Source organism: Diaphorina citri, unplaced genomic scaffold (genome assembly GCF_000475195.1).
Source record: "Diaphorina citri unplaced genomic scaffold, Diaci psyllid genome assembly version 1.1 scaffold511, whole genome shotgun sequence".
In the NCBI taxonomy this organism is placed as follows: Eukaryota; Metazoa; Arthropoda; class Insecta; order Hemiptera; family Psyllidae; genus Diaphorina; species Diaphorina citri.
This window is the reverse complement of record NW_007377945.1, coordinates 142,710-155,220: the sequence shown is the minus strand read 5'-3', so window position 1 is coordinate 155,220 and position 12,511 is coordinate 142,710. Positions and strand designations below refer to the sequence as shown.

Sequence of the window (12,511 nt, the reverse complement as noted above, 5' to 3'; positions counted from 1 at the left end):
GACAGAAAATTTCAAAAAAATCGCGGGTTTTTCAAGTGATAAAAAATTCCACGGAGGTAAAGAAGGAACGCAATCGATCAAAAACAGAAAAGTGGAGCCAAAAAGCAAAAAAAAATTGAACGTTTATGGAAGGTTTGTTAACGACGGGTAATCGTGTATACGGACCTTACTTATGTAAACATCAAATCAAATTTTTCATATTTGAGTAGTGATCTACCAAGTAGGGATCTTTCCATTTTTTTTTTCTGAAATTTAGCTTTATTTTTCTAAGTTCAGATCTTTTCCTTCAGTAGTCTTTCTACATATCTCATTTTTCCATGTGTAAGAATTACCACGAATAAATAATGGCGACAAGAAATCCCAAGAAAACCTTTACCAATCCCAGAAAAGGAAATGATCCCAAAATCTCTAATCTTACATCAGAACAGAAAGAGGATCGGAGAAGGATAAATAAACTGATCAAAGTCCTGACTACTACAGGACTTGATACTCTGGAGATGAAATATTTTGAAGAATTGAAAGGCTTATGTTTGTAAGTATGAATAGTTTCAATTTGTTAGGTAGAGGGAATTGTAAGAACAGAGGTTTTATTTTGTCCCCAAATTGAAGAGATGAGACTATGGAGAGCAAGATACTAAGCCAGCCATTCTGAGAACAAAACTCATCTGTTCAGGATATGGTTTGCCTGGGTCAGAATCAAACCTGCAACATAGTTCTTACAAGGCAGGCACACTACCCTTCAAAAATGAACAATGCTAGAATGAGTTGCCTACCTCTCTTCCTGCTTATTTCTTAAACATGTGTTAATAAACCTATTAATTTTATTTTGTTCCAATCAGGCAATCAGATGGGTACATGGAGTTTGCATACACCATTCTGTTTGCAAATTTACACAAGGATCATTCACAGATCCGATTGAGTTCCTTACAAATCTGTGATCAATTTTTGAGGTAAGCACACAAAAGTATTGAAGGTTTATGGATTAACTGATTCAACTCCATGTGGGTATAACACTAGAGGCTTGCACTTTGGAATTTTTGAGTGCCAAATACACTGGCAATAATATTGCACAAGTTGATGCAAGAGATTTACTATGTGTTCACTCACAGAAAGTCACAGGAAAGTCTCTTGCAAAAGATCTAAGCACTCAATTACCTATACAACTACTTTTTAAAAATTACCTATATTCCAGATGCTCCAAAATTTTCCGCAATAAATGGATTGAAGATTTAACAGAGGTTTTCAAACTGGTTCTGGAGGGTGGAAAGAAAGACCTCTGTAATGGTAATTGTGCCCCTCTCCCGCCACCCAAATGTAAGGCAGAACTACTGTCCCAAACAGCCACATTCATGATCAAAGACTGGTACAAATTGTACGGAGACAAACCTAAGTATTTCCGTCTCAAGATGGGCTACAGACATGTTTGTGCTATGTACAAAAGTCGGGTAAGTGAAAGTGAGCAGACTGTGTAGGTGTGATAATTTGATGTGGATTTAGAAGAGTGAAAAATATTAATTAAGTATCAATACATTTTAAATGTTGTGAACCATGGAAATGCTGCCATTTCAGGGGAAAGGGTGAACTCTCCCTAGAAGTGATATTAGATAATCTTCATTAACTTACTTCTCATTCTCATTCTGTTGTCTTATGTCTAGCATGGAACAAATCTACAAGATGTGGACATTTTCAATCCCCCCTCTACCAGTTCCAGTATTCATTTACCTCGTCAATTACCTCTTGGTTCATCACAGGTCAATGACCTTGCTATAGATCAGATCAACTCATTCCAGACACAGCTAGATGGTAAGTGACCCAGTGGGAGGGGGGGCATTACGACTTATACCGAAATTGTTTGAAGTGTGATGTAACTTGCAGTTGGAAAAACATTTACTGTGTAAGGAAGAAAATAACAGAACTGTTACTAGAAGTATAACATATTGGTCAACATAGGAGAGACCCAGGTACTCTGTTAAATTTCTATTGTAAGATTCATTAGGCTTTTTTTTATTCCATCTCAAAAGAGACAGTTAGGTACTAACTCATTCAAACTTCCATATTTCATGTCACAGGTTATTTGGACGACATGACTTCCACAATCACTAGTCTGGATGCCTGCCTCTCTCTCCTCCTACCTACTCCTGATGATTTCCTAATAGATGAAACAGATCCCAACGAATCAACGAGTCAACCTAATGCAAATAATACTGGTAGTAAAACTCACCAAGGAAAAGATTGTGGAGATAAAGCAAGAGACAAAACTTCCAAGGAGAGTAAATCCAAGGATAACTCTAAATCAAATAGTAAAGAGCATATAAAATCCAGTAACTCCAAACAAAGTTCCTCTTCCTCTAGTCATTCCAAATCAAAATCTAGCAGTTCCAGAGACAACCACTCCAAATCTGGCAGTTTAAAAGGAACACCTTCAAAATCTAGTAACACGAAAGATCGACATTCAAAAGAACATAATTCAAAGTCTAGCCATTCAAGAGAAAGTTTCAAAATTACCCATCATGAAAAGAGTTCTTCAAAATCTAGTAATTCCAAGGGAAGCTCTTCACAGTCGAGCACTGATAAGGAGCATTCATCAAGATTAAGGTCTTCAAAAGAGTCCTCAGATTCCAGAAACTCTAAAGATGGATCTTCAAAATGTAGTGGTTCAAAAGAAAGTTCCTACAAATCTAGCAGATTAAAAGACTTCAAAACTATCGAAACAAAAGAAATACATTCGAAATATACAGATTCAAAAGACCATTCTTCAATTATTAATTCTATAAAATCTGCTTCAAGTTCCTCTAATTCTACAAATCATTCCTCAAAATCCAATAGTACAAAACATGACCCAACTTCCAACGGGTCTAAAGATAGACCTTCTAAATCAAGCCACTGTAAAGAAAGTTCGAAATCTAGTCACTCCACGGAAAGTTCCTCGAAATCTAGCAATCCACGGGATCATTCTTCCAGATCAAGCAAATCAGATAAACATTCCTCTAAAGACCAGGCTTCAAAGTCCTCTAAAGAATCAAATAATAACAGTGCAAAATCCTCTCGTGATCACAGTACGAAAGACTGTTTGAAATCTAGTCATTCCAAAGAATCCTCCAAGTCCAAAGACCATCATTCAAATTCAAAATGTTCCAAAGAAAATTCTTCAAATTCTAATGGTAGCTCTTCAACTTCGAGAAGTTCTAAACAACATTCTTCCACTTCAAGAAGTTCAAAAGAGCATCATTCAAGTTCGAAAAGTTCAAAAGAACATCATTCATTCTCCAGAAGGTCTAAACACCATCATTCTTCAAGCTCCAGAAGCTCCAAAGACCACCATTCTGCGAAAAGATCAAAAGAACATTCCAATTCCAAAAGTACAAAAGACTTCTCTGCAAACTTCAACAGTATGCCAGATCTATGTTATTCGGACACTTGCAGCACGAGGTATCACAATCACGAACATCTATTAAACCAATACACTCCACCTGAAGACAAACCCACAGTGCCTTTCCTATTCGACCAAGAATTCGAAGAACGAACCAGCAAGCTGTTTGATGATCTCCTGAACGAATGGACAACTGAAGAAAACGCACTTCGAACCTGTCCTAGTAATGGAACTAACAGCACTGATCAATCCAATGATGAACTCGTACCAGACCAAATGGAACTCGATGATAACAAACCTGAAAATCTAGACTTCACTGAAAAACTAAGTGAAACAGACAAAGAAGTTCAGGACATCACTGAAGGACCAAACGAAGCTGTACAAATACCACCTGAACTCATTGAATGTGTTATCGAAGTAACCAATGAACTGAACAAATCCAAAATCTCGTCCCTAGGTAGTCAAGACTCGATAGTAGAAGATATCAAAGATGATGAAACGAATTCTGCCGAGATCGGAAACAATGAATCAAAAACAAAAGACAAAAAAATCAAAGATGACGAAACTAAAACTAAAGGCAAAGATGACGAAACAAATTCTACAGAGATTGAAAATCCTGTTGAAGTATTGGAATCTATTGGAACAGAACTCATAACTGCTGAAACGAAATCAAATGACATAGATAATAAAGAAGAGTGTATGGAAGTTGATGTTGATGGACAGGTGACTGAAAGGAATGTAAATACTGGTTCGAATGAAATGGAAACCGATAGCGATAAAATTGTAGTAGATTCTAATAAAACTAATGTTGATTCCAATAAAATTGAAGTGGATTCCAATGAAATTGAGGTTGTTGCCAGTAAAACTGAAGTTGATTCCAATAAAATCGAAATAGGTTCTAATGATATTGAAGTAGATTCAAACAAAACTGAAGCCAATTCTGATAAAATTGAAGGAAAATCTAACGGCATAGAAGTAGAATCTAATAATATTGAAGCAGATTCTAATGAAATTGAAGTGAATTCGGATCAAACCAAATCAAATTCCGATAAAATTGAAGAAGACTCAAATCAAACTGAAGCTGATTGCAATAAAATTGATGCAAATTCAAACAAAATCGCAGGAGATTCCAATGAAACCAATGTTGGTGTCTGTAAAATTGAAGCCAATTCCGATAAAATTGAAGTAGATTCTAGTGAAATTGAAGCCGATTCGAATAAAACCCAACCAAATTCCGATAAAATTGAAGTAGATTCTAGTGCGATTGAAGCGGATTCTAATAAAACCCAACCAAATTCCGATAAAATTGAAGTGGATTCTAATAAAACCGAAGCAGATTCAACTGAAATCAAAGCGAAAGCAGATCAGATGGAAGTAGAAGTAGATGATGAATCAAGTGAAGAGGAAGAAGTAGAATTCAATGGTAAACATGAACCTGGGGAGAATCTACGTGAAATGGGGATTCTGTTCAACACAAACATCACCATTACACTACCAAGTAAGTAAAAATAGTAAATCGATAAATCTAAGTAGCTATAAGTAAGTAATAGTTATGCCGAAAATCCATGAAATTCTGTTTTGCCGGGCGGCGTTTCGAACTCTTGACGTTCTCGCACCTCCCGGCACGCTTGATTTGTGATAAAGCTGAGAGACTTTTCACAATTTTTTGTGGACACATTGTAAATGTTGGATATGTCCTAACTTGGCTTCCCAACGTTCTGTATTTTTGTCTGTGAAAGACTGGGTAGAATCTGTCCAGTTTAAAAAGATTTTGAAAAAAAAAAAAAAAAAAAAAAAAAACATTATTTATTATTTTATTGTGTTTACCAGGTTAGGACTTAGGCCTGGATGTTTTGGTAAAGACCATAACATCTCTAACTCATGTTTCCTCTCTCTCCCTGACATCCTGTTTATAGGTGATAAGATCATCATCACAGAGAGTGCTGATAACAGTGATATACTGGAGAATGCACGAGGCAGTTATAATCTCATGAAGAAGAAATATCTACCTCTCCTACACAAGTGGAATGAAGCTGTGCTTAGGGCCAAACAACATAGCGGAGGTAAATACAAACCTTATAGCGAATGTATGACGTTATTTGGAGACAACAGCAAACCTCTTAGTGACGAATGAAAATATCTGAAATGGAAGTTAAATTCAATGAGTTTTACATAAAACAAAGGAAATTTTCCCATAAGTTATAAGATATTGAGCTCTATTGGTCCTTCATAAATCATTATTCTGGACCCTGTACGACCTTTTTCAGAGTGAGTATAGTTCACCTAATTACTAGTACATACATACTTCCTTTATTAATGTTTATTTCAATTATATTTCAGTTCACTCCAGAGAGAAGTTGAAGCAATATTCAGAGCTGAGAGCCCGCGTGACTAAACTGATAGAGAAATATGAGAAAATACAAATAGTGAAGAATAAGACCAAACCCACACACGAGAAACCTGTAGCCAATGGAACTAAACATGAGGTAAAGATGATTTTAAAGGTCCATTTATTTATTATTTTATTTCATCTAACAATTCTTTCACAAGCTCAATAAACCTTGAACTGAATCCTCCTTGTCGAAAACTTTATTTATTTATTTATTTACGGGACTAACCCTTTATACAAAAATGACAATAGAAAAAAATACACTAAAACTAAACAAACACAAACAACAATCAAATACAGTAGAAAAAAAATAATAATAATAAAATGAAATATAAAAGGAAAGTAAAAAGTAATAAAGAGTAGTAATAAAGAGTAAAGTAATAAAGAGTAAATTTAAAAGTAATAAAGAGTAAATTTAAAAGTAATAAAGAGTAAATTTAAAAGTAATAAAGAGTAGTAATAAAGAGTAAATTTAAAAGTAATAAAGAGTAAATTTTAGCAAAAATAGCTCAAGTTTGTTTGATAGAGGGATTCGTAGACTCGTATAAGCTTAACCCACCCTTTACGACTGTTCTCCCCTACACCTAAACCTCAAGGTGAACTTTTTGTGTACGGAATTACGCTGGTTCCTAACTGAGCTTGAAGATTCGGGCGTTCTTCAGTTTTTCGTTAGGTGTAATGACGGAGGTCTTATTGTTTCGAAATTGAAGAGAGAAGGAGGAGACAGGATAGGAGAAAGTCAGCCGTTCCGAGAACGAACCTTATCTGTTTCAGTTTAGGATGAAGCTAGGTCCCGGGCGGGATTTGCTTTAAAATCTGTCTGTGTTAAACTGTTAAACCATAAGTCACAATAAATGCAAATAATTATCGGTATAATTATTTAGAAAAGAATCTTCACAAATTAAAATATAAATTTTAAAAAAGACAATTGAGATTCGACATTCAACTAAAAACCGAAAGCTCACCAAACTTTCTCTAGTTGAATGTCGAATCTCATAAGTCACAAGTTTGTCTTTTTTTTTCAATTAGGCGATTTAACCTTTTAGTAGGTCGTTCTCGCCAATTTTTTCATTTAGATTCCTTGTGTCATTCATTACACTCATTACTGTTTCTACTCTTGTTTTCCAGTTGAAGAATGGAAAAGAAATCTCGGATGATGAAGATGATGATTTCGAAGAAATGGAAGAGGTAGAATTCGATGAAGTGGACATGTTACCGATTTTACAAAACAAAACCAACAATAACAGAGAAGTTGACAACACTGTAAAGACTATTGGGAACACGATGAAATCTGGCAACGCTGGAGAAGGGGAAATTAAACATAGCGTCTTGGAGAGGAAGAAGAGAAAGAGAGGACAGACAGAGTGGAGCATTGGAGTGAGTGAGGAGGAGATAGTGGTGAGTATTCAACTTGAAGTATTTAATATTTACAATAGTTATTTACTAAACCCTGTCCATAAAATAAAATATTCAATGAGTAATTCCACTATTGTTTCAAGTCTCTAGCTCATACCGTTCCCGAGATATTGTTAAATTACACCAAAAACCACCAAAAAGCGGTAAAATGCCGCCAAGCGTTGCACCGATCTCAACCAAAAATTTCGTGTCGCATCCTTGTCCCATTTGACAGCTACATACCAAATTTCAAGTCTCTAGCTTTTAACGTTCTCGAGATATTTTGTTTAGACAGACACACACACAGACCAATGGCTGAAACTTTGGATTTAGGCTCTAGGGACCTCAAAACGTGTTTTGGCACTAAAAATTGAGCATCGAACATTTGACCCGATTACATTACTTTCCTATAGGATAAGGAAAGTAAAAAAATGCACTCCTATTTCGATTGCAAATATTACAACGGGCTACCTTTCTGATATTCTCGTGTTGACTCAGCACCTAAATGGAAAGTATTGTGTCTTTTATCGTCCATCTGATGAGGGATATACTACGGGATGGGTATACCACAACAGTTACAACACAGACCACAAGCGTCTAATGTAGCAGTTTTTTCATTGCTACAAAATAAAAACGGTGGTAAAACACTCATTTTTTGATTCATTGATTTTTTTTTTTTTTTTTTTTTTTTTCATTTTCCAGGATCCATCATCAGGACATCATCACAAGTCCCTCATCTCGAGTTTACCGTCAAAATCCTCCACTGCTTCCATTTCGCCTTCGAAATCCTCTTCTACTCTGCCTCAAGAGAGAAACGCTGTGTCCCGCACTGATTTCAACCAAACTAACACGGATCCTAAACCACACGCCACTGGTGTGGCCAAAGAAACTGATAGACCTTCTCAGAGACGCGATGGTTTAGAGAGCCAATCCAAAGGGACTAGTCTGTCTAATGGAGGAACAAGTCAGTCCAACGGAGGATTCAGTCAGTCTAATTCAGGGTCGAGTCAGTCCTACTCAAGGTCTAATCAGTCCAACCCAGGTACTCTTCGTTCTACCGCAGGGACCAGTCAGTCCTACCCAGGATCAAGTCAGTCCAACCGAGGGACTCTTCAGTCTCCCCCAGGGACCAGTCAGTCCCCAAGGAAAGGTGATGGAGAGAGCCCTAGTTCAGTGTACGAGGCATTCAGTGAGCGGAAACGCAAACTATTGGCTATGGCACCTCGGTTACCCTACGACACTGATTTATATCATTGGGAAGATGAGACTCTGCCTGTACCCAGACTATTACCGTGAGTTTTACGAATATCAATGATTTTTACTTTCCTTATCCTATAGGAAGGAAAGTAATGTAATCGGCCCAAACTTTCGATGATCAGTTTTTAGTGCCAAAACACATTTTGAGGCCGCTAGAGCCTAAATCCAAAGTTTCAGTCATTGATCCGTCTGTCTGTTCTTCTGACTGTCGGTAAACAAAATATCTCGAGAACGGTAAGAGCTAGAGACTTTAAATTTTTGGTATGCAGCTGTCAAATGTGACAAGGATGCGACACGAAACAGTTGACGGTATTTGGACCGATTTTTTGAATGAATGAACAAAGTTCCAAGTTTTAACTCCATGATTTTGTATTTACGAGTAATTGAAGAACTTTGTCCTCGAGTGATAGATACCACTTTCATAATTATTTCATTGTTATTTTAATCAAATTTCAACTATACATAATTTCATTGTTATTTTAATCAAATTTACTATTTCTTCTCTGGTCATGTTATCAGGAACTCGACAGAGGGTCACAGGTTCTGGAGTGCGTCTGCTTTGGATGACACAGGGGACGGTATTCCCCTAGCCGAGGGGTCTGCCATGTATCGAACCCGGGTCATCGAGTTCTCAGGCGAGTGTGAACCGCGAGAGATCCGTCCGTGTCATGTGCCCCTGCCGAGTGGCAAGTTGTGTCCGCGACGAGATAAAGTCAAAGTAAGTGGTTCAATATCCGGTACAACTATGTAGAAATTTACTTTAAAACAAATATTCGAAGGAACTGTAACAACGGAGGTCTTATCGTCCCGACAGATAGGAGAAAGCCTGATGTTCCGAGAACGAACCTTATCTGTTTAAGATGAAGTTCGCCCCGGGCGGGAATCGAACCCGCGACCTAGCGCTTACAAGGCAGACGCACTACTCTCCAAGCTGATTAGGCTAGCCATTGGAATAGATTTGATAGAGGAAACTGTAACAATGGAGGTCTTATCGTCCTGGAAGCGTAGAGAGAAGGAAGACAGGATAGGAGAAAGCTAGCCGTACGCCCCGGGTGGCAAGCAAAACTGCGATCTAGCATAACGCAAGCGATCTAGCATAAGCCTGTTATTTCTGTGTTCCAGTGTCCATTCCACGGTATGATATACCCGCGTGATGAGGAAGGGAAGTGCATTAATCCAGAGGACGAGGTTAGGTGGCAGAGAACGCTGGAGGAGATGAGAAAGAGTCAAGTACCTGACTGGCAAGATCCTGTGCTGTTGAGACAAATCAAGGTACGAATAAGAAGGCTAGAAGAGACACAATACTTTCCATTTAAGTGCTGGGTCAATACGAGAACATTAGAAAGTAAAATAGAACACCCTGCTTAATGAGACTAAAATAATCAAAATACGTGTTGTTTTTTTTTTTTTCGATAATGGGCATCAATCTTGTGCATGGGTCTAAGTGTATTATTGCTTGTGGTTTTGTAAAATTAAGAACTCACTCGCAAAAAGCCCACCACTGAGAGGTAACACAGTGTCAAGGGTTTTCTTTAACGTCACCCATTTGATTTACATAGGCAAGTATTTCCTTAACTCTGGATTAACTGAAAACGTGGTAAGATCGGGCATTCATGTGAATATTCTGAATGTATTTGATCACAAAGTATCGTCAATTTAAAACCTGGAACTCCCTTCGTTCTTTCAATAAAAACCTTATTTCGTTTCGCCCAGGCTGCTACAGGCGTGGACTTGACAATGCCCAAGCGGGGTGAGCGGAGACGTCGCGTGCCCGGCCCTGGTCTACTGAACATTACCAAGGACAATACACCTGCTGCTCGCATTAGGAGGAAGATATTCAAACCCAGCGCCCTAAGGAAAGTAGCCACCGCGATGAATCGGATTGACCAGCGCAAGTTCCGAGATAAGTTTGGCGACCAGTTTAACTATACGTAAAATAGTTTGTTCTTGTAGCGGCCTTAGCTATAGCCAAAATGAGGGTAATGGTCTCTAGCCATGTTTAATTGGCTCGTCCTGAACGGCAGTCAACCTTCGTGAGGACCTGTGCTTATTCTTTAAAAGCAGAGAGAGAGCCCTTTGAAGAACTGCCAGCTAGCTAGGCTGGTTAGGGTTAGCTGTTCTCCTCCCTGTTTATAGTCGTACAGCCAGACGTGAGTCTACTCTTTGTTTAACGCCCCCTAGCTAGAAATGAAATAGTTTAACTACGTATACCTACGTAAAGTCAGCGCCCATAGCTCTCACCAGTTCCCTATGGATCACTAAAACATTCAACATTAACGTCTAAATGTCTGCGAAAAAATTCACTATGGAAATATGTCACAGTGCCACTAATGTAAAGAAAAAAACTCAGCCTAGTTAGCTTGGAGGGTAGCACGCCTGCCTTCTAAGTGCCGGTAATCGCGGGTTCGATTCCCGGCCCGGGGCGGATTTATCCTGAACGGATAATGTTCGTTCTTGGAACGGCTGACTTTCTCCTATCCTGTCTCCCTCCTCTTCGATTTGGGGAAGACAAGACCTCCGTGCTTACAATCCCTCTAGCAAATATCTAAATAATAATAATAATAATAAATGAGAGAGAGAGAGAGAGAGAGAGAGAGAGAGAAAAGAGAACGCAGTCAAATTTAAGTATAAATAATGTTCTGTTACAAAATATAAATTTTATTTAAACTGAATTCACTTTTCCTATAAAATTAAATAATAGAATATATTAACAACAAACATTTGAATATAAAAGAAAAATATGTACAGTTATAGACTTTACGTAATACTCGTATATTTTTTAGACCAAATATTCCCAAATCAAATCTAAATATCCGCCATAAATTGTATATAGTTTTATAGAACAATAGAAAAATAAATGCCTTAAAAAATAAATCTTGAATCTTGTATGTTAACCCATTCTTGTAGTTCAAAAACTTAGTAGATAAATGGAAATATATGTACATGTCATTTCAAAAGATTTAATGTACTTATTATGATATTTATTTTAATTTTATCCATGATAGATATTGGAATATTGAACAAAATTTCAACACTATAATGCTTTTATGGTCTTGTAAAGTTTCAAAATTTAAATTTTTGTTAATTATTTCTTTGAGATGGAAAAAAAGCTTTAAATTATAATTTGTTGTCTGTTTATTTTTTCCCCGTCCCAACTTTTTCTTCGGAATCTAGGTATTATTTTTGTCTTTCATATTTTCTTTATTTAGAATAATCAGGCTTATTTCATTTTAATTTTCAATGTCTGAAAAATGCATAGGTATAATCTGTTATTTATTTCATTACATACACTAGGGTGCAAAAAAATTTGGGGCAGTTCGCATTTCCATCTCTGTACTCTGACATTCTATTTTATAAAGGGAAATTTATTGATATGCGCAAAATTCCCAAAATGCATATGTCCCATTTTTTTTTTTTTTTTTGCACGCGACTGTAATAGGAACAATTTAGGCTCTCAGGATTAAATATACATAATTTATGTTATAAATGTAATATTTATTACGTGTAAGTTCTAGACTAGTCTAGAATCTATGAAAATGAATTTGAATGTGAAATGCTTTATATCTTTGTTTTGAATTAATATAAATAAATCAGAGGTGTTTTTTCATCAAAGTTATATTGATTTCAAATCAAGTCTTAACTGGACAGCATTAAGCAAAAAAGAACCATCCATAAGGGAAATTGTCTAATGGATGGTTCTTTTCTGTTGAATGCTGCTCAACTGATTACCTATTCTACCATTATGCAGAGTATTCTAAACCTAGTAACTTGAAGTCAAATTAGCTCTGCTTGAAAAATATAAATTGTTTTTATTTCAGTAATGCCGTAATGTCTTTTCTACTTATCCAATAATAAGGAAAGTAATGCATTTAACTTAAGTGGACCAGCCTGAACAACCTAACTTTACATAAACCACAGAAAAATGCGCTGGTTAGAGACTCTTTTTCTATCTGGTTCCATAAAAAAAAAACTTCATTTTATAAGAGCAAAATAAAAGTTGACTGTAGTCTACATTCAACTAAAGATACCAATATTTCCAGACAGCTCGAGATAGGAAGAACAAGCTGGGTCCGTCCCTCCGGGAATTTTTTGTGCATATG

General features: G+C 36.8%; 1 protein-coding gene across 1 annotated transcript; it reads left to right on the top strand.

Moving 5' to 3' along the window:
- The first annotated feature begins 222 nt into the window (after nt 1-222).
- LOC103509579 (serine-rich adhesin for platelets-like) lies at nt 223-12,370 on the top strand. Its single transcript, XM_008474204.3, has 12 exons — nt 223-532; nt 840-950; nt 1,193-1,445; nt 1,656-1,803; nt 2,070-4,868; nt 5,287-5,433; nt 5,711-5,856; nt 6,888-7,157; nt 7,857-8,446; nt 8,931-9,129; nt 9,534-9,683; nt 10,125-12,370. The coding sequence occupies exons 1-12, from the start codon at nt 345-347 to the stop codon at nt 10,344-10,346; spliced, it is 5,223 nt and encodes a 1,740-aa protein (XP_008472426.1). The 5' UTR covers nt 223-344; the 3' UTR covers nt 10,347-12,370.
- The last annotated feature ends 141 nt before the right edge of the window (nt 12,371-12,511 follow it).

What these genes read in the sequence shown, in the direction of transcription:
- LOC103509579 (XM_008474204.3), top strand. Translation starts at nt 345, where the DNA reads ATGGCGACAAGAAATCCCAAGAAAACCTTTACCAATCCCAGAAAAGGA. An exon ending in GTGCTATGTACAAAAGTCGG is followed by an intron (nt 1,446 to 1,655) that starts GTAAGTGAAAGT and finishes TCTTATGTCTAG; the next exon opens with CATGGAACAAATCTACAAGA. An exon ending in TGCTGTTGAGACAAATCAAG is followed by an intron (nt 9,684 to 10,124) that starts GTACGAATAAGA and finishes CGTTTCGCCCAG; the next exon opens with GCTGCTACAGGCGTGGACTT.